Source organism: Echinops telfairi, unplaced genomic scaffold (assembly GCF_000313985.2).
Source record: "Echinops telfairi isolate 266 unplaced genomic scaffold, ASM31398v2 ScPeMD7_7469;HRSCAF=8507_1, whole genome shotgun sequence".
In the NCBI taxonomy this organism is placed as follows: Eukaryota; Metazoa; Chordata; class Mammalia; order Afrosoricida; family Tenrecidae; genus Echinops; species Echinops telfairi.
The window spans coordinates 79,407,250-79,428,473 of record NW_022111373.1 but is presented as its reverse complement, the minus strand read 5'-3'; the positions used below and the strand labels follow the sequence as shown (position 1 = coordinate 79,428,473).

Here is a 21,224-nt window from a genome sequence, read left to right as displayed (position 1 = left end):
CCCTCTTTACTATGTTTCACGTATTCTTGGGTGTGCTTGTATGTAATTAGCCGACTATTGTCAGTATAGTCAGGTAATGTGCTGTTTTGTAAAGAGTCTGAAATTGAACCAGTTCCTAGACTAGGAGTACTTTTTTAGCTCTTCTACAGTGTTTGTACCTCCTGTGAGTGTATTCACAGTATATCGAGGTTTCCCGTTTAAATCATACATTCCAGAAAGCAAACTGACTGCCATCAAGTCAATTCTGACTCAGCAGCAATCTTCCCAGGTAGGGGAGGGTAAGAGAGACTGTTAGGGATTTATGTTCCTATTAATTTCTCACCGCTCACTTAAACCTCCATCTTTATTAGGCTTCCAATTTGGACCAAAATCTGTTTGAGCAAAAGCTTAGAAAACATAGGTTTGTAGATGGGATTAGAGGTGAGGGTGGCGGATACAGGAATAACCAAACAAAAGAGATTCATATCTTAGGGTTTGGGGATTTATTTTGCCTGACCTCAGTGGGGCTGGGGAAGGAAAGATGAGAAGAGTAGAAGTTAGCACACAGGTATTTATAAAATTACTCTGACCTGTCCCAAAATTCTGTGTGCTCATATGTGCGTTTCTGAAGAATGCCTTCAGAATGTACTGATATGATTCTGAAAAGCTGAAAGAATACTCTTTAGCCATCCTTTAAGAATTGATTAAAATAAGTTTGGTATATTGATAATAACATAAAATGAGTTGATAATTTTAAGCACTTTTCCAAAAGCAAAAAGAGAAAAAGTGTAATGGCAAGAATCATGAAAATTGTAGGCTGTATAAGTCTTATTTTAAATACTGTTTTTCATGTACCTGAAACAACGATGTGAATCAGTAGGTGTTTGACGTTTTATTGACTAAATGTTAGCTTTTGGTTGAAATACTGATAATTTTCTTTTTGTTGTCACAATAGATACCAAGTTTGCATTTAGTTTTACTTTAAGTAGAATGTCAAAGTTAAGATGTGTGAAATTTTTTACGTGACAACTTTTAAATCCCTAATGTTAAATGTACGTATGTTAGATCTAAAGACTGAATTTTAACATTATGAACCCTAAAAAGATGCTATTTGCTTTGAAGGATTTTACTCTCTGTTGGATGCTTTTTAAATTAGTTGTATAATAATTAAGTACCAAGTTACTGCTGATGGAATTTATAAAACAATTGTGGTTAACGGAACTAGTGAATTACACAAGAGGGCTTCAAAAAGTTCCTGGGGAAATTCTAATCTTAATTCCATTTGTCCACAAACATTTTGTGTGCAAGAGCTCTGGGTTCTGGGTTAGCATAAAAATAGTTAACGGGGAAATCATGGCCAATTTGGATTGTCTTCCCTTTTAACAGATTTTCTTCCCAGTTACTCAATGTATAAATAATTTTTTAGTGAGACTGATTAAAGATAACTTTGTGTTTCAAATGTATGTTTAGTTTTTATATTCACTTGATAATCTGGTATCAAATGAGAGAAAAATAGCAGTAACTTAGATTTACAAGAATATTTCAGAGGAAGTAGGTTTTTCAATTAGGTATTATTTATTACAGTCCCAGCCCAGCTATCCTCTAAGTCATTTGATCCTAAGATGATGATGTACTGTTAAACATTTTCAGAGTGAGACTTCAAAGTATTGTGTTATTTTTCCTTTTAAGTGCAGTGTTTAAACTTACAGCTTTTGCAAGGGAGCATTTTTGTTAACTGAGAATATTAATCCTTAAGTTTATCAATATTTCTTTTTAAATTTATAATCAAATTTGATTATAATCAAATATATCAATATTCCTGGTTTTGCTGTTTAATGATTTCTTTAATCGTGGACTAATTATATTTAAATGTGTTTTTGGAATAGGGAGCATTTGGTGCTCTTCAGAAGATATGTGAAGATTCTGCTGAGATTTTAGATAGTGATGTTTTGGATCGTCCTCTCAACATCATGATTCCCAAATTTTTACAGTTCTTCAAGCACAGTAGTCCCAAAATAAGGTATTTCTATAGCCAATACTAAATTTTTATAAGCTCTGATCATTGTTTGATACCACTTTACTGTTTATTTTCTTTTTTTAAATCATAATGTTTGGGGTGAAAATTTGCACAGAAAATTCTGTTCTAATTTAGTAATTCCTACACAAATTGTTCAGTAATATTTGCACTAGTTACGTTTTTCACAATGTGTCAGTATTCTGTTTTATAGGGCGTATCTAAATTTTTTTTTCCTTTAACTTTTTATTGTGATTTGCGTGATTATTGGCAAACGAATTGTCTCCCATCCCACAGTTGGCACGTGCCTTTTTGTGTGACATTGACTGCAGTTCCTCCACTGTAACAGCACTTTTCTCACTTCCCTTCCTGCCTCTGAGCTTTATCTCCACTAATCTCACATGGTTAATTGTTCCAGGGAATGGTGTCTCCTTCGTGTTATTTTTTTTACCTTATAGGCCTGCCTGTTGTTTGGCTGAAAGTTGAGTCACGGGATTGAGTTCCTTTCTAGACTTAAAGGTTGCTTAAAGAGCTATAGCCTTGTGTGTTCCATTCATCTCTATTAGACCAGTGTGTTAGGCAAAGTTCTCTAGAGAAACAAACCAGGACACTTTATAGCGAGAAGGAATGTAACAGGTGTGCTGATTAGTCCACACAGCAATATAGAGGGTACGGTTCAACTCACTTTAGTGAAACAGTTAATATACTGAAGGTCCTTTAACTCAAACGCTGTTGGTCCAAGGTCAAGGAAACAGACAGCTGAGTCTGCCCTTAGGCTAGACATGCAGGGTGGGGCAGCAACAGCAGGAAGATGAGAAGTTGAGGCATAGCACAGGCCAGTCGTGGATTCTCAAGAAGTGTGGAGAAACAAGTGTTGGTGGAACCTCAAGCTCCAGCAGTGCACAACAGCAAGGCGACGCACACCACAGGTTGGCTCTGCCCACAGTGCTATAGCACACAGTTGCGGCAAAGGACTAGCTCAGGCAGCAGAGTGCTGGTCTTATGACCAGGGAAGAAGCGAGCAAGGGGGCGGCCTTGGAAAACCATTTATCTCATCTGCCCTCCAATCAAGCTTCGACCTGACATAACTTCTGCCCACGTATTCCTAGGGAGCCTAGTTGGCAAACTAAACCTATCGCAGTCAGTAATTAGACCTTGCGTCTTTTATTTTGATTTTTGTTCCACATTTCCCTTCTCCTTTATCCAGGACCTACTCTTGCTATCCTGAGGGTGGTCCAAAATGGTAAATAGGCACCACTAGTTTCTTCTGACCTCAGTTCTGGAGGCTGAGGTTCCACCAACAATTAATCCTTTGAACTAACTGCCGCTTGTTTTGGTTTGGTTTTTTGTTTTGTTTTTCCACTCTTCATTGTTTTGAATGGGGGGAGACTGATAGTTGCCCTTTAGGGGACCACTTAACAAACCTTTAAGACCTCAGTCACTACTTGCCAAGGCTGTCGTCCTTGAGAATTATGTTGTGCCAGTTGACCTTGATGTCTTCCAAGATTATGGTCTTGAAGCCCAGGCCCAGCTACTCATTCCACAAGGTGTTTGGTTCTAGCCACGAAGTTTTCATAACTTGATTCCACATTTATGGAATATATGGATCTTAATATTTTTGCGATTAGCAAATGATATGATATGTTCCACAAAGAGTAAATGTACTCCTTTAATATTAAAATCCAGTAAGTGATTGATCCTTTGTAAAGAATCTTTCATTAACTAGATCATTTTCTACCTTGTATTTGGTTAATTACTTTGCTTTAAGGACGAGGATAAGTTTGCTAAGTAAAAGGTAAGCTCCAAAAGATTGCATTCCATATAAATAGACTTTTTATGACATTAAAGCAAACACATATACAGGTTTTGCATATATATATATACAATAAAATTATTTTAAAGGAAATGTAAGGCTAGTGGATGGTATTAGCTATAATTTTTAATGCTCTTATAGTTAAGGAAATACATGTACCATAGGATTCGTTGAAGGAATATTTAGCTCTTTCCAGTCTTCTGTAATTAGGAAAAGCTGCAAGGAGCAGGCTTTAAATGTTAAATGTGTTTCTAGGTCTCATGCTGTTGCATGCGTCAATCAGTTTATCATCAGTAGGACTCAAGCTCTGATGCTGCACATTGATTCTTTTATTGAGGTAAGATTGGTTTTCGCCTTACCCTTGCTTTTGAGAAGTTACATAATACTACCTGCATTATTTAATTCTTTAAAACTGATAATTTATGGCTACAGTATAAATTGCCAATATTTACTTTATTTCTGTAGCGTTAGAATTAGATAACAGAATACAAAAGACACTGCTATCTAGTAGATTCTGAAAGACAGCCACATCTTTCTCCCTCCGAGTGAATGATGGGGTTGAACCACTGACCTGGTGGCTAGCAGCTCAACACCTAACCTACAGTGCCACCAAGGTTCCTTAGACACTTACTTGCTCATTGAAAATTATTTAAGTACTTTTTTGGTTATTAAGTTTTCTTGACTATATCATCTACAAATTGATAATAGTCTATGTGTTTAATATCTGGACTTCTGTCAGTTTTTCAGCTACAATATTAAAATGTTAAAATTGCGTATGAAAGCTTAAGCTCCCAGTTCATATGCAATACTTGAAATGAGAACCCTTGGTAAACTTGGGTAGATTTGGCTTAGGAAAAATTTTAAGGCACAAACTTAAAAGAGCAGTATTTCTGGTGTTCCATTCATTTCCATTGTGCAACAGAGGTGGGAGTACAGAGGTGGGAGTAGATTAAGTCTTAAATCTGAGCCACACGCCCTAAAAGCACTTTGAACATTTTTCTAAAAGCAGAGAGACGGACAATAAGCAGAACTTTCTGACCATGAATCATAAAGTGGTTGGATTCCTTCCTGGAACCTCTCTATAGCTTGATAATATCAAAAGAAAGAGTTATTATAGTTTAAGTATTTCTATATCCACTAAATGCAATTTAATTAAATAGTTCATTCTTTTCAACCGTTCCTAAAAATCCCTCAGAGGTTATGTGGCTGCTAATTCTATTGGAAAATTATAACAAAAGGGGGAATTCGCTTTATTTTGTTTTTCCTTATTTTGAATTTAGCAGCTTCGTATATTGATAGACTAGTAGCCATAAGGACCCTCAAGCCATTTACAGGTTAAGTGGGTTTTACTGAGTACCTTCTATCAAGGGGCCCTGGTAGCATAGTGGTTATGAATTGGGCTGCTAATCGCAGGTCAGCAGTTTGAAGCCACCAGCTGAGAGATGAGGCTTTCTACTCCAGTACAGAACTGTAATCTCAGAAACCCACAAGGGCACTGAGTTAGAATCGACTTGATGGTATGGGTTTAGGGTGTTTGGGTATTCAATATCTAGGTGTCTTGATGGTGCTATCTAGTTAGCCTTGGCCTGCTCTAACTGCAGCTGCTCCATGGGAGAAAGTATAACTTATCTGATCTCATAAAGGTTTCAGCCTGATAAACCACCATATGTGGCCACTAAGAGTTGGAATGAACTACATTACATGGCATGGGCGGGGGGGTTGTTTTTTTACATATTTGTTATTATAAATCAGGCCCTCTGCTTGATGCAGAGATCCATAATCAATTTCATACCTTTAAGATAAAATTCAACCTGGATGATCTAGAGATGATCTAGTATAGTGGCTAAGACTGGTGATCTGAAGTGAGATTGCCAAGATTTAAGTCCTCATTTCTCGGTTTAGTAGCTGCATGCCCTTGAGCACCTATTCAAAGGATGCTTTCAGTTTCATCATATGTAAAATGGGACATACCTTATTAAATTGCTCTGAAGATACTCCCTGCCATCAAGGCAATGCCAACCCACAACAACACTGTAGGACTGGGCGGGGTCCTAGTGAATTTCTGAGACTAAAACTGTTTACAGGAGTAGAAAGCCCCATCTTTCTGCTACTTATGTATACAGTTTGTGTGAATAAGAAGCATTCTGCCTACTTCCTGTTGTCTTTAGAAGTAGTAGTTGTTACATTGTTGTTCAATAAATGAACAATGATAGACATGTCAACATAAGGAATTATTATTTGGAAAAGAAGAAATTTTCTCTGAAAATAAAAATTTCACTGAAAGTGTTCTCCTAGGACAGATGTTAACCCACAGATTGTTACTAGACTGTAATGAGACAAGAATAGAAATTAGGGTCATGTAGAAACTTGTATGAAAATATATAATTTTTTTAAGCTAATCAAGAAAGATATCAGTAGAAGCACTACTTATATAAACCCTACTGCAATAAACATTTTATATTCTAGTTAACATTTTGTAGAAATAGCAAAAGGCTTTCTTCAATTCGGCAGCTAATTTGTGAAAGCCAAACTATCTCATTTTAGTGATTATTTCTGTTTGTGGGTGAATGTTCTTGATAACATTGTTTTAATGTCATAAACTAAAAATAACTTCAGCACACTAATGATCCTACTCTTATCAAAGTCTGACTAATTGTTTAGCAAAATGATAGTTTGGAATGGCTGTTGTCCCACATTTAATTTTCTTATAATATTATAGGCCAGTTAAATTGGTCATTATTTGTACAGTGTTTCACAGACGACTTCTTACTGTCACCAACTCAAATAATTATTTTTATGTATGAGCCATTCTGATGTATTAGAATTTTTAAATTAGAAAAAAAATGTGTTTATCCTGCAATAGAATCTCTTTGCCTTGGCTGGTGATGAAGAACCAGAGGTGCGGAAAAATGTGTGCCGGGCTCTTGTGATGCTGCTTGAAGTTCGAATGGATCGCCTCCTTCCTCACATGCATAATATAGTTGAGGTAACTCAAGCGATCTTAAGGGCTTCCTTCCCCTCGAGAAGAAATTTGTGTATAATGAGATTGCTGATTTCTAAGTTTTTGCGAACATAGTTGATGGGACAGTGGGAATGGGAGTATGATTGCCTTAACATGTTACATAGATGCCTCTGTGATGGTTTTCTTTCATGGGATTTAAGGTGTTTCAGGAGAAAAAAGTTATGTAGAGAAATTGCCAGCTTCTAACCCCAGGCAGCTGGGCAATGGGTTATTTTTATTTCATAGATAAGATACAGGTTAAACTAAATAACAAAATTTTGGAAGTTTCCAAAATTCACCTGAACAGCTTAGACTTGTTCTAAGAGATAAAATACATTATACCTAGTTACAGTAAACCAGAGAGATATAAAGGATTTCTTTCGGGTTCCTTATTGGGGGTGGTTAAAGTAACTTTACTAAGAAATTCTGAGTATATTCTGATCACAGATTGGTCAAACCTAAATAAAAAGATATGAAGAGTAAGTAAAAAAAATATTGCTATTAAGAGTTCTAAATACCCATTTATAAACTATCAAGGGCTCATGCGGGAGGGGGGAGCGGGGAGGGAGGGGAAAAATGAGGACCTAGTGTCGGGGGGTTTAAATGGAGAGAAAATGTTTTGAGAAACGATGTACAAATGCGCTTTACACAATTGATGTGTGTATGGATTGGGATAACAGTTGTTTGCGCCCCCAAAAAAATGTTTAAAAAAAAAAAAAAAAAGTTCTAGTTGATACATGCATGGGTTTATTCCAAATAAAATGTATTTAAATACATGTCTGATCCGTGGATGGCTACAAAGAATTTCTCTCAGTGGTGCAGTTTGTATTCTTTGTTAGAGTACTTACAGGGGGTGGGGGTGGAGGGTGTCCAAATCAAAACGGTGGCTTCTAAGGGGATCTGTTAAGCCAATTCAAGGTGGAGAGTTCAGCTCACAGTTTCTGGCAACTCCTTTGGGGGGTGGGGGGTGGTACAGGTTCCAAAGAGGTAGGCATGATAGATTTTCTCACGAGGACAGGGCAGCCATCAAATTTTGAAGAAAACTGAAAACTGCAGTGGTGAGAAATCGATCAGGGAAATTGTTTTCCATCACAATAATGAACCGGCTGCAAAGGAAACAGGGCGGTTCTATGAGAAGTTTGGGACAACATACCCATCGCTGTTATCTTGCCCCTTCAGACTTCTCTCTGTCCTCCACAAAGACCATTGCAAAGGCACATGATTCCCCTCCCTCGAGAATGCCACAGTTAAAAAATAATAATAACAAAAACAGAAAAGAATGCCACAGTTGCCGTTTTGATAAATTGTAAATGGGAGAGTGCAAAATTCTTTGGGGAGGTGGAAGCACTGCCTGCCAGAAGGGTATAGACCCAGAGGGAAGGTATGTCAAGGAAAAATTGCTTCACAATTGTTTATGCTCTGTGGTTGCTTTGATTTATTTTGTAGCAATACTTTTTTTATTTTCCCTACAAGATGTAATTATTAAAACAGTAATTTACTGTTTTGGCAGTACTAACTACTGCTAGACTCCAACTGTGGTACCTAGTGTTCATGTTGTATGTGAATATGGTAATAGCTTTGCAAGTGTTTCAAATAAATATACTAACGTCTATGTGGTGTGAGGAAAATTTATTTTTAAATAGAGAGGACGGATTGATTTTTAAAGGATAGGCCTAAGACCTAACTACAGAATATGAGCACCTATGTGTGTGGAACATCTTTTGTAAAGCTTTAGGAGAAAGACAGAAATAAGGGTTTGTAGCAACATGAAGTGGACTTAAAGAAATCCTCTTTGAGCCTGTTTTCTGTAGGAAGTAATTCAGAAGAGTAAGGCAGGATCGAGCTAACCAGAAGTTATGAATGACAGAGTTGCTATGGTCAGGTCACAGCTAGAAACTTCACTAGCAGCACTCAAGTGGGACATAATACGGCATGGAACAGGGAGTAGCATATGACCATTGTGTTCCAACGTTTTATCTTGAACTGTCTGCATTCCTGCAGAGAGACAGAGTTTCACTCCAGTTCCAGCCCCATGTGTATTCTGAAAATCACACAGACTTTCAGCTATGTTCATTTTCCTTTACCTTGTACTTTACATATGTATGTGGGCTTCAGATATGTGAGACTTATATCTTGAGATAACTGGATTATAAAATAATTTTTCAACTTAAGAAAGTTATTACAGTGGGGTTCTTGAAGGTTTCTAAAAAGGCTTACTACTTGATTAGTAAAGGTTACATCTCAAACATCTCATTTTATAAAGTGAGATACAGCTATACGTAAACAAATACTTTGAACACTTTTTGCGGGGGAGGGGGGGGGCCAATATTGAGTGCTGCTTAAATTTGGCTGTATTTTAGAATCACCTTAGAAGCTGTTAAAATGTATCCAAAACTTAAGTTACGAATCCCTGTGAAATACAAGGCCATAACACAGGACTTAAGTTACTGATGTAAGGTTGAGAGGAATTGTATGATTTAACCTGAGCAGTATTATGGTGCCTTTGCTTACAGTACATGCTACAGAGGACCCAAGATAATGATGAAAACGTCGCTTTAGAAGCTTGTGAATTTTGGCTCACTTTGGCTGACCAACCAATATGCAAAGATGTTCTCATAAGGCATCTTCCTAAGTAAGTGTTCCTTTTATAAATGCTTCTGTGTTTGTGATTTACAGAATGCTGGGGGTACAGTTGTTACTCAGCTACTAACCAAAAGGTTGGTGGTGGGAACCTACCCAGCCAGTCTGCAAAGAAAGATCTAGCAGTTTGGGTTCTTAGTCTGCAACTTTGGAAGCCCTGTTGGCTGTGGATTCCATTTGATGTCAGAGAGTTTACTTTTTAGTTTCTTTGTTATTATTTTATTTCTTTTAGGTTATAATTCGTTTCTGCTTAGTACTTCACTTTACATGTTTAGGTTTATTTTTTCTGCCAGTGTGCAATAGTAAAGTTCTAAGAAGAAATATTTCTACCAAAAAAATTATCTTTGAAGAAGTGATTACAACAACTGGATGGTGTTAGATTATGAATATTTTGATAAAAGATTCTGGAGAAGAAGCCTGATCAAAGGGGGCGAAATATAGAGCAGAATTTCAAAATGGAAACTAGGTTTTCTGGGGCCATAGAAGGTGGATGGACCCTTGGAACTAATGTCCTGAGATAATCTTTAAACTTGAAATAAAAAATATCCCCTGAAATCATCTTTAACTGAACTAACAACAACAACAACAAAGATGGTGTCTTGAGTTACACATTGAGCTGCAAACCGCAAGATTGGTGGTTTGAACCTGCTGGTTGCTCCATGGGAGAAAAATGAGACTGTTCTTTAGAGATTTAAAGCCTCAGAAACTCAGGGGCGGTTCTCTGTCCGGTAGGGTTGCTATGAGTCAGAATTGACTCAGTGGTAGTAGGTAGTAGCTGAACTTTATGTTCTTTAAAGAACTATGTTGATGGGTTCAGGTTGACAACAGCAGCTTGCAAAATTAGATAAAGCCTTGGGGGGTATTGAGTGTATATGAATGGGGGAGAAAGAGCTCAGAAAGAAAGACGGTGAGAATGCAAATGTATGAAAACTTTATCCCCCAAACAAATTCTGAATAATTCATGGCGTAATTCTCCGCTATGCATCGTCCTTATGAACTCTATGATGTTTTGTTCTTTTTTTCTCAGAAACTATGCTGTAGAGCTTTATTGGTACCTGCATTTTAATCACTCTTAAGTGATGCTTGCTTGCTTCTGAAAATAAGCAATTATATACAGGCTTGTGAAAACGATTAAAATTAAAATATAATTCTTGGATATTCAGTCCTTTAGTAATCAATATATTTTTGTTGCCTTTTAATGCTTGTTTTGGCACAAATGCCATATATCTCAATGTTTGGAAGAGATTAAATCAGGTAATGTGTAAAACATTTAGCATTTTTTTTTTAACCCTTATCAATCCATACACCCATCTATTGTGTCAAGCACATTTGTACATTTGTTGCCATCATCATTCTCATAGCATGTCTTCTAATCTATTGTTACTGCTTAGTTTGATTTTGTCACCTGCTCTTATCAGTTACCACGAGATGTGAGTGAACTAGTGTCTCTTGACTGTAGAACGCCATTGTGCCGTGCGCACCATGGAACAACAAAGATGGCATTCATGGTCAAATTGCCCCGTGCAATACATTATAAATAATCATAGGGTGAACATCTTTGTATTTATTCATAAATGGTTGGTTTTCAACAATTCCTACGAATGAGTTTTACCGTGATCAAAATTTTAAAGGGCTTTATATAAATACTCCAAATGGCAATCAGCACACCATCAATATTTCTGCCCTCATGCAACTTTTGTTGGATTTTAATTATACTTTTGCTAATCTTGGCAATTTCCAGTACTAGCATTGGCAAAACCATTGTTTGTATTGGTTACATTTTTTCATAACGGTATTTGGAAGTTCTCATTTCATATAGTCAACTCCAGTTTTTTTTTAACTGTATCTTTTCTAATAAAAATTTCCCTGACTAAACAGTGCTTGTTTTATGGTTTACTTTTTCTCTGTAGGAAACAGACACATCTTTTCATTCCTGATTTGTGGTGCTACTTGTGATAGGCTTGTTTCTTCCTGTATTGTTGTTAGGTGCCCCCCGCGAGTCATTTCTGACTGCACGTTAGTTTATGTGCCAGCCCATTGTTGTAGCCACCGAGTCAGTCCATCTCATTGAGGGCTTTCCTAGTTCTCTCTGACTCTGATGTACCAACCACAGTGTCCTCCTCCAGGCGCTGGTCCCTCCTGATAACATGTCCAAAGTACGTGAGGCAAAGTCTTCCTACCATCTTCAGTTCTAAAATACATTCTAGTCGTTCTTCCAAATAAATGTATTTCTTCTTCTGGCAATCCATGCTCTATATAATACTCTTTGCCGATCACTCAAATTCCAAAGGGCATCGGTCCTTTTTTTTTGCCAGGGGTGGGGAGGGGTGGTCCTTCCTAGTGTATAGTTTGGTTTTGACCTGGCCCTACTCTAGGGCATCAGTCTTTCTTGGTTTGCCTTACTCATTTTCCAGCTGTCACATGCAGATGATGCAAAAGAAACAAACGAGACATGGCTTACATTGAACGTGCCTCTAAAGTGTGGTGTCATTGCCCTTTAACACTTTGAAATTTTTTGCAGCATATTTGCCCAATATAATACATTATTTAATATCCAGCTGCTCCTCCTGTGCGCATCGTGGAACCAAGTAAAAAATTCTCCACAGTTGCAGTCATTTACCCATTTATCATGTCTTAAGGGGCCCATTGTGAGGATTTTTGTTTTGTGAGTGCTATAATCTTTTTTCTTATTCAATAAGTGCTTCCAGCCCTCCTCCCTTTCAGGAAGCAAGGTTGTAGCATCTGTATACTGCAGGTCGTTAACAAGTCTTACCTCCATTCCTGAAACCACATTCTTCATATAGTTGAGCTTCTTAGATTATTTACCCAGCGTACAGATACTGAAAAGTACTGAATAAGTATGATGGAAAGATACAACCTTACCATATCTTTTACATTATAATTTCCTTTTAAACCACTCAGTATCCCCTTCTCTTAGATGGCTGCCTCTTGGTCTCTCTGCGGGTTCTTCATGAGCGAAGTGTTCAGGAATTTCCATTCTTCACACTGCTGCCGTAATTTTATGATGCACACAGTTGAATGAGTTCACATAGTCAATAAGCCCAGGCAAACATCTTTCTGCTATTCTGTGGTTTCAGCTAAGATCCATCTGCTATCGACCGTGATGTCCATCCCATGATCCATGCCCTCTTCTGAATCTGACTTGTATATCTGGCGGCTTTCCAACAGTCTGTGGCTACAGCCATTTTTCAATTCAGCAAACCATTTCGTTTGTACTGGAGCACTTAACGCTATTGCACCACAAATCAGAACCTGCTGCCTTTGAGTATACGCCAACTCCCAATGAATGTATACCAAGAGAGCAAACAGCAGACTGACTGCCGTGAGTCATTCTATCTCATAGTGAACCTAGAATACACTAGAACTTAGCCCATAGAGTTTCTAAGGAGAGAAATGTCATCTTTTCAAAAGGAGACTACCATCCCATCTTTCTCCTGTGTTCAAATTGCCAGCCTTTAAGCTGTTGAGTACTTAGCCACTGCTGCTAGCACTCCTTTAGGAATTCCTATGCACCACACCAGCCCCATCATTTCCTGCATACCTTATTAAGCACATCTGCTTCGTGTCATCGCCCCGTTATGTTGTCCCCTCTCTGGCACACTTTTTACTCTATCCAGCAGAAACACAATCCACTAATAAACCAAACTGAGCATCCTCCCAAGTTGTTACACGTTTCATCTCCCCTCCTCTGGAATAATCTCTTTTTTTGCTCTTTAATACTGTTGCCTAGAGTTGGACTGTCGTGGCTGTTGAGATCCGTGGTCATCAGCTTCGGGCAGACCCTGCACACTATCTACCTATCCTTGTTAGAGACCAGCACAAATCGTTCAGCAGAGCAGCTATTTCAAACTTTTACTGCATTTTCTTAAGTTTCCATCATTCACTGTGGGCACTTCTGCTTTCAAAAGAAAACCCCGTCGTGCTCTACAACTTGTACGTTTATTTTCAAGTGAGCTGCCGTCTTCCTAACCAATCCAAAAGCTTCCAGTCTGAGAAGCAGGACTTTGTTTATCCTCAGGGACCTGACTGCTCCATCAACTATCCGCTTGCCATTCTCCCTGCTTTCACGTCCTCCACTAACGTTTAAACCCGCTACCGTTTCTTTCATCTTAAAAAGTTCATAATTAAACATCAAAGCATCAATGGGACTCGCTCTCATCATTTCTTAGAGTTTTTCTGTGTTGATTTCATGTTTCTTTGCTTAATTGGCATTATGGCTTGAAACTTGGAAGGAAAGCCTAACAAGAACTAAAACTTAAACGTGGAGAATGAAAGTTTCTTAAATCTAGTATAACAAAACAAAAAAAAAACAGCCGTCTAATAGATTCTGGCTCATAGCAACCCTATAGGACATGGCAGAAGTGCCCCTTTACAGGATTAGAAAGCCTCATCATTTTCCTGCAGAGCTGCTGTTGCCTTAGAATTGCCGACCTGTGGTTAGCAGCCCAACACATAACCACCCCACCACCAGGCCTTCTCAAATCTGATATGGGGGAGAATCTCTGTAATTAATGGTCAGCCCAATTGATTTCAATCCTGACTGTCGCATTTACTTAAAGCTTACCTTTGATCTTAAGCAAATAATACAACCATCATGCTTTTTAATTTATTCATCTATAAGGTGAGTATTGTAACACCTTTCCCAGTAGGTTGTAGTATAAAGATCATGAATAAGCCCACAGCTGGCACTCAAGAAATGTGAGTCCTTTCTACTTGTTCCTTGACAAGCCACCCCAGTAGCTTCCGAAGCAGTCCCATGCCTTCTGTCCTAAGAATCTTTTCAGATGAGTATGGTAGGTCTGAGAAAATAAACCATCAAAACTTAAAGCTGTAAGTGTAAGACTGTCATCGCTACAAGAAGAATAAGGGTAATGTTTTGGCTTCTCAAATGTTTTGCTACTTTTTTTAGAACTTTTTTTTTTCAGATGTAAGTAATCCCATGTCTGTAAGTCTTCATAGTTTTATTGTCTGCATAGTGCTCCAGAGTGGGTGTGATGACTTGATTTCTTAAAAATAATTTAGATTATTTTATGAAATGGGCATTTTAAATATTTTCCTAGTCTATTGATAACTCTGTTATCAGAAGAGATTCTTTTCCCTTTTTTGCTTTATTTCTTTAAGATAAATTAGCTTTCTATATTTTATAGTTTTAAACTATATTTTTATTGTAAAAGAAACACAATCAGAACTATATGTGATCTCCTCCCAGGGCGGCGGACAACAGAAAAGTGGGTGAGGGGAGACGTCAGACAGGGCAAGATATGACAAAATAATAATTTATAAATTATCAAGGGCTCATGAGGGAGAGGGGAGGGGGGAGGGAGGGGAAAAATGAGGACCTAATGCCGGGGGGTTAAGTGGAGAGAAAATGTTTTGAGAATGATGAGGGCAATGAATGTACAAATGTGCTTTACACAATTGATGTATGTATGGATTGTGATAAGAGTTGTATGAGCCCCTAATAAAATGATTTAAAAAAACACAATTATTGATCATTGACTAACTATAAAAATGTTACATCATTTAGAAATAAAGTAAAAGATCTTATTTTTCTCTTAAGCCTGCTCGCTTCTCTCCCCAAATACAGTTTCTTATATATTCTTCCTAAATAGTCTGTGTGTGCAAGTAATGGTATGGGAAATCTCATTTACCTTTATCCGGATGGGAGTGTGTTGTATACATTTCACACCTGAGGTGGTTGGTTGTTACTCCTCTCTTCAGCCGTGCTTTAAATGGTCGACATTGACATTCTGCCCAGTGTTCCTCTTGTGGGTTCCCTTTTCTGTCAAAGTACATCATTCCTAAGTGAAGCTTTCATAAAGCAACATGGAATCAAGCAAAGATAATTGCCCTTAATCTTTATAGGAAGATTGTGTGAATGTTCCTAGACCCAAAAAGGAACCTACCCAATAACATAAAACCTAACTTCGCCCTAAGCTAAAATGTTCACAGACACAGTTCAAAAATGCAGCAGTTTGATGTTGAGGGCAGCTTATATTACAGTGGATGTCTTAGTGGTACACGAATATGTAGGTATTGATGTAACTTACTATGTCGAGACTTCCTAATAGTTCTGAAAAGATCTTTAGACTTGTTTTGTGGATTTATTTTTTATAGGTTGATTCCTGTATTAGTAAATGGCATGAAGTATTCAGATATCGATATTATTCTCCTGAAGGTAAATAAGCTTTTCTGATGAATAGAGAATATGATTTTTATGTTTATGTTGGCATGGTAAATCAGAATTTAGCCAAGAGAGCATTTATTTGAAATAAACCTTAAGTAAATAGTCTACTTTGTTACATAATATCAAAGATAGAAGCAAACTAATGAATTTGGGTAGTCATAGATGATAGCTTAGTTGGCGCTAGATGCTTAATGTTCATTGCATTACTGGTTTCTGGAGACCTTAACTTTAACCTAAATTCTTTGGTGCTTACTGTAAAATATCACTTTGTAAATTTGTGGATAGACGTTTGATATATGTACACTAGACTGTACCGGCGATGAGCGGCTGCTGGTGTCTGGTACTTCACAGTTAGGTTGGGCAGTCTATTCTCCCAGGAGAAGAAATTCTTAATCACGAGGTACCATACCTTCAGAATCTTCTAGGCGTTCTTCAGACGATGCATGTCACCTCTGAGTATTATTCTTGTGCTTGTTAAAAGCTTACAATGAATGTCACCCCAAAATTGTCTTTTTTTTTTTTTTAACAAAAAGGGTGATGTGGAAGAAGATGAAACGATTCCTGATAGCGAACAGGATATAAGGCCACGTTTTCACCGGTCAAGAACAGTGGCTCAGCAGCATGATGAAGATGGAATTGAAGAGGAAGATGACGATGACGATGAAATGGATGATGATGATACCATTTCTGACTGGAATCTAAGTAAGTGAGAGGGGAAGTGCAGTCGCTTGCTTTAAAACATCACCATGGAGATAAAATTCACATACACAACCATCACTGGGGTCAGCTTCAGAGAATTCATCATCTTAAAAAGAAGTCCTATGCCCATTATTAGCTGTCGATCCCATTTCCTCCCAAATCCCGGGCTACTCTAGTCTCTGCCTCTCTAGATTTGCCGATTCTGAACCTTGTCTATAAATACAATCATTACAGCATGTGGCCCTTGGCAGTTGACTTCTTTACATTGTTTTTAAAACTCACTCATGTTATGCCATGCATCAATACTTCGTTCCTTCTCATTGCAAAATAAATCATCCTGTCATGGGTGTGTGACACATTTTGTTTATTCATTCTTTAATAAGGTAGAAATTTTGTGTTTTCCCTTTATGACTATTAGAAGTAATGCTGCTATGAGCATTCAGATACAAGTTTTTATATGCACATACACCGTATATACCCATGTATAAGCTGAGCTCTTCAGCACATTTTTTTAATGCCGTTTTTGTGGTAAAATTAGGTGCCTCGGCTGATACTTGAGTGTGTGCGGTATGGTTCTTTCTCCCGGATATTCCTCTGAGTGGAATTACTGTCCAGTGACCAGGTTTGGTCTTTTGAGGAACGCTGTCAGCTCATTTTACAAAAGGCTGTATCATTTCACATTCTCATTAGAAGTTCCGATTTTCCCCTTTATATTTGCCACCACTTGTTCTCTGTTTCTTTTTGTTTGATGAGAGCCATACATATAGTGAGTATGAAATAGTATCTCGTTGTGATTTTGATTTGTATTTTCCCGATTGGTGGTGTGCTTTTATATTTAATCATGTTATATTCCTTAAAAATCATTTTTATTGCTCAAAACACGATACATTTTATTTGCTACCATAAAAGGATACTTGGCCACAAGCTATTTGTTTCCCTACCATAAATTGATTTTCTGTGGTAATTTATTTACATGAGCATTTTTGATAGTATGTGATTTTTGTCACATTGAGAACCTTAAAAATTTGCTTCCTAAAATTTCTTGTAGTGGTTATCCTTGAACTACTTACTCAGTTCCTCCTGTGGAGCCAGCACTCTGCCGCAGCCTCGGGCAGAGCAGCTCGGTACGAGCCCAGTCGCCTGTGTGTAGGCTCGCTTCCTTCGCCTGCTCTGAGAGCGCCACTGCTCTCCTAGGCTTCCCAGCCTTCTCCCTCGGTCCCCATGTGGAGTCAGAAGCTTCTCTGTGGTGGGGGCTGTGTGTGGTAGGCTGTTGAGCAGGATTCCTGACTACCTGGCAGGGGCCTGTGGCTAACCCACACACCACACATACCCCACACACAGTTGTGATAACCAAAAATGACTCTGTACATTGCCAGGTATCCCCTGAAGAACAAAATTGCCCCCAATTAAAAACCACCAGTTGAATGAGTATTGGGATTTCTAATAACTGATGGAATGGATTCATCATCAGTCCAAGCTGAGTGATTCGTTTTGGTTAGCTAATTCTCTTTGCTTTGTTGCCCATTCCATTTCCTATAACAGTCATTTATTCAGAGTGTCTAATGTGCCCAGCATTAGGCCAAGGACTGCCTGCATTCTCAACGTTTGACATTTCAGACCCGACGTCTTGGTGGAACTATAGAAAGAGAAACCTGGCCGACGTTAATCTAACTCAAGGTCTTCATTATTATCGCATGTAGGGTGGAAGGTGGGATGGGTTAAAGTGTTATGTAGAGAAAATATAAAAGTAATAATACACAACCTTTTTTAAGTCCCCAGATAGTTAAGGTATTGGTTCTGACCAGTGTAGCAGCTTTTGTTTTAAGTTTTTACCATCATCTGATTTTTATTAGCCAAATTTACCAAATTGTAAGAACTTTAATTTAAACTTAAAATTCCATTTTTGTTCTTTTTCAAATTACAGTGCCAACTAAAATGTGGGTTGATTTATTGCCGTCCTGAAGTTAATCTTTTTGCCTAAAGAACATCTTTTAGTGTGTGCTGTGCATCATGTGCCGGGGACGTGTTTCAATGTAATTGTCTATGCTCCCAACTAAAGCACGAACTGTTTGATTCTAAATAACCTCCCATCAGGCGTGTTGAGCAGAAACATTGCACGTAGTTGACTGTGGGATTTTCTAACAGTGGCCTTCACGTTCTGCGAACATTGAAGTAGAATTGTTTCAACATTTTCTGTCTAAGCAGTTCTAGTATGGCAATCTTACCATTAGTTTGTCCTAGAAAATATATTTATGTTAAAAGTATTTTTTCATGTGATAGATGCTTTTACGTTATGTCTTGGTGCTTTGAAATAAAAACAGCATCTAGCCAATTGTACAATCTTGTCAGAAAAATTTTTTTACCATAGTCCTGTGTTCTAAGGGAATTTTCTTTTTGATTCATTTCTTGTAATCTCTCAATCAGTATTTTTGGTGAAATGACAGATTTGATGTGCTACCCTAATTGCCTTAATGTACATTAAAATATTACTGTCGTTGGTAGTTATACATTTGAGCAACTGCCAGCATTTTACATTCCCACCAGGAATGAATGGATGGATATTTTCTAGTTACCCTGTAACCTCACCACCATGTTCTTTTACTGCTGATCACTACTGTTTTAATGGGTGAGCCGTGGTTTCTCATAGTTTTGATTTGTATCTCAAATGATTCGTGATGTCTCACATCTTTTCGTGTGACTGCCAGCCTTTTAATAGCATCTCTGGTGAAGTGTCCGTGCAAGTCTTTTGCGTGTTATTTTTCTTTGGGTTATTTGTTTCTTTTGATGTTGTGATGTGGAGCTACATGTTTTGCATGTTGTGCCCGTGTTGATACATGGTTGATACATGATCCCAAAGTTTTATCCTAGTCTGTAGGTCGTCTTCACTTTGGCCCTCTGGTGAACAAGAAGGTTTCATTTTTATGTGCTCTCATTTATCTGCGTTTTCCTTTGCTGCCTGTGCTTTTGTGTTCATAGTTGAAAATGCGTCCTTTGAGCATTGGGTCCTGCAGCCTCTCTGTTAAATTAAAATCCCTCGCCTGCTGTTTTGACTGGCTTCCAGTCCTGCGCGCTTATGGATCATTATGCATATTGGCCACTGAGTCAGACTGTTCTTCCAAATGCTGACAGATTTCTTTTTGCCACCTGAGAAACCCTTATTGTTGTTATCACCACCTATAAATAGGAAAATGTTGAGAAGCTGTGTGGCTTATGGTGGCAGATTCAAGTTTGCCAAAATTAATAGTTTTTACTCGAAAGCGTGGATGTATTACTAATGACAAATTGTCTTTTTTCCCCCCAAACACCCAACTTGAGTAACAGGACTATTATGTCCGTCTTGCGAGTGAAAGTACTGTCCCTGGGAGAAGCAGGTTCAGTTTGTGACTTGGGACAATTGCGTCATCCCTGTCCTCGCGAGAACCTTCCAGCTGGGTGCTCCCCTAGTGATAGCACCTTATGTAGACGCTTGATAACGCCATTTTCCACTGCTTCAAAGACATTCTTAAGTGAAGCAGGCCTTTTTTAGTGTGTTTTATGGCCACGGCGCAGGACCAGCAGTGTTTTGTTCTGGTGTGCGTAGGGTTGCTGTGGGTCAGAGCCAACGTGATGGCTCCTCGCAGCAGTAACATGGTGTGGAGGAGTACAGGGACTGGAATAATCTGGGTGCCACTTTGCTAATTGTGCTAAGGTGCCAACGATTTTAACCTCTGTTGGCTTCTACGCTATCAGTCAAGTGTTGCTATGGTAGGAAAAACTAGTACTGTAACAGAATTGTTATTAAAGTTGTTTCAGCTTTGTTGGTCGCTGAAAGGGTCCGTGTTCCACACTGTGAGGACCACTAACTTAACCTTTAGACTCACTTAATAGGCTGTTTTTGTCACTAGTTTGTCAGAAAGTCTGTCAGACAGAAATCACAGTTTATTATGTGGACAGCATGAGTGAGGCCTTTCGCTTCTGAGAGCTCTTGCTATTCTCTACACGATATTCACATAGTTGCCTGGGGCTTTTAAGTTCTTCAACAAGATCCTATTCTGCAAAGAAGGGAATGCCCTGGCTTAAACGTCTCAGGTCTCTTAGGAGCCACCTTTCATAGGGACCGCGTGCAGAGGCCTTCTGGAGACCTACCCATTACAAGAGTCACGCTACTCAAGCTCCACACCTGGCTGTCACACCAAGTAAAGTTCAGCATAGGTTTCTCCATCCTTGATTTCACGGTAAAAGGTAAACAGTTTTGCTTTCTAACAATCAACATGGAAGTATCTCTATCAACTTACCAGAAAGAATAAAGCAAGTTAACAAAAAAGTTAAATTCTTATGCAGGTAAACAGTTGACCTCTTAATGACCCAGGTACTCTTCCTTAAAATTGTTGGTGTTAGGTGTTGTCAAGTTGGCACGACTCGTAGTTGTACAACAGAATGAAGCACGCACAATTGGGGCTACTCAAAAGGGTTCATCTTTCAGCCACCAAAAGTTATCTTGTTTACTGGTCGCATTTCTAGGGGGAGCATTATGGTAATGAATCCCCAGTAACTGTGGTGGGTGAGGTAGGGCAAATATTGCTTGTTTTATTTTAATTTTTAATCATTTTATTGGGCTCATGCATATCTCATCACAATCAATACATATATCCATTGTGTTGAACACATTTATACATTTATTGCCTTCATCATTCTCAAAACATTTGCTTCCTGCTTGAGCCCTTGGTATCAGCTCCTCATTTTTCCCCTCCCTCCCCTCGCCCCTCCCTCATGAACCCTTGATAATTTAATTTATAAAGTATTATTATTTTGTCATATCTTACACTGTCCAACGTTTTCCTTCACCCACTTTTCTGTTGTCCGTCCCGTAGAGAGGGGGTTATATGTAGAT

General features: G+C 38.3%; 1 protein-coding gene across 3 annotated transcripts in view; it reads left to right on the top strand.

Moving 5' to 3' along the window:
- Window positions 1-21,224, top strand: part of TNPO1 (transportin 1) — a 109,524-nt gene that overhangs the window by 63,158 nt on the left and 25,142 nt on the right. For all 3 annotated transcript variants that reach the window (XM_004703542.4, XM_004703543.2, XM_045285399.1), the window contains exons 6-11: window positions 1,866-1,999; window positions 4,062-4,143; window positions 6,670-6,792; window positions 9,321-9,439; window positions 15,586-15,646; window positions 16,189-16,357. In XM_004703542.4, the coding sequence (XP_004703599.1) occupies window positions 1,866-1,999; window positions 4,062-4,143; window positions 6,670-6,792; window positions 9,321-9,439; window positions 15,586-15,646; window positions 16,189-16,357 (688 nt within the window). The remainder of the gene's footprint in view (window positions 1-1,865; window positions 2,000-4,061; window positions 4,144-6,669; window positions 6,793-9,320; window positions 9,440-15,585; window positions 15,647-16,188; window positions 16,358-21,224) is intronic.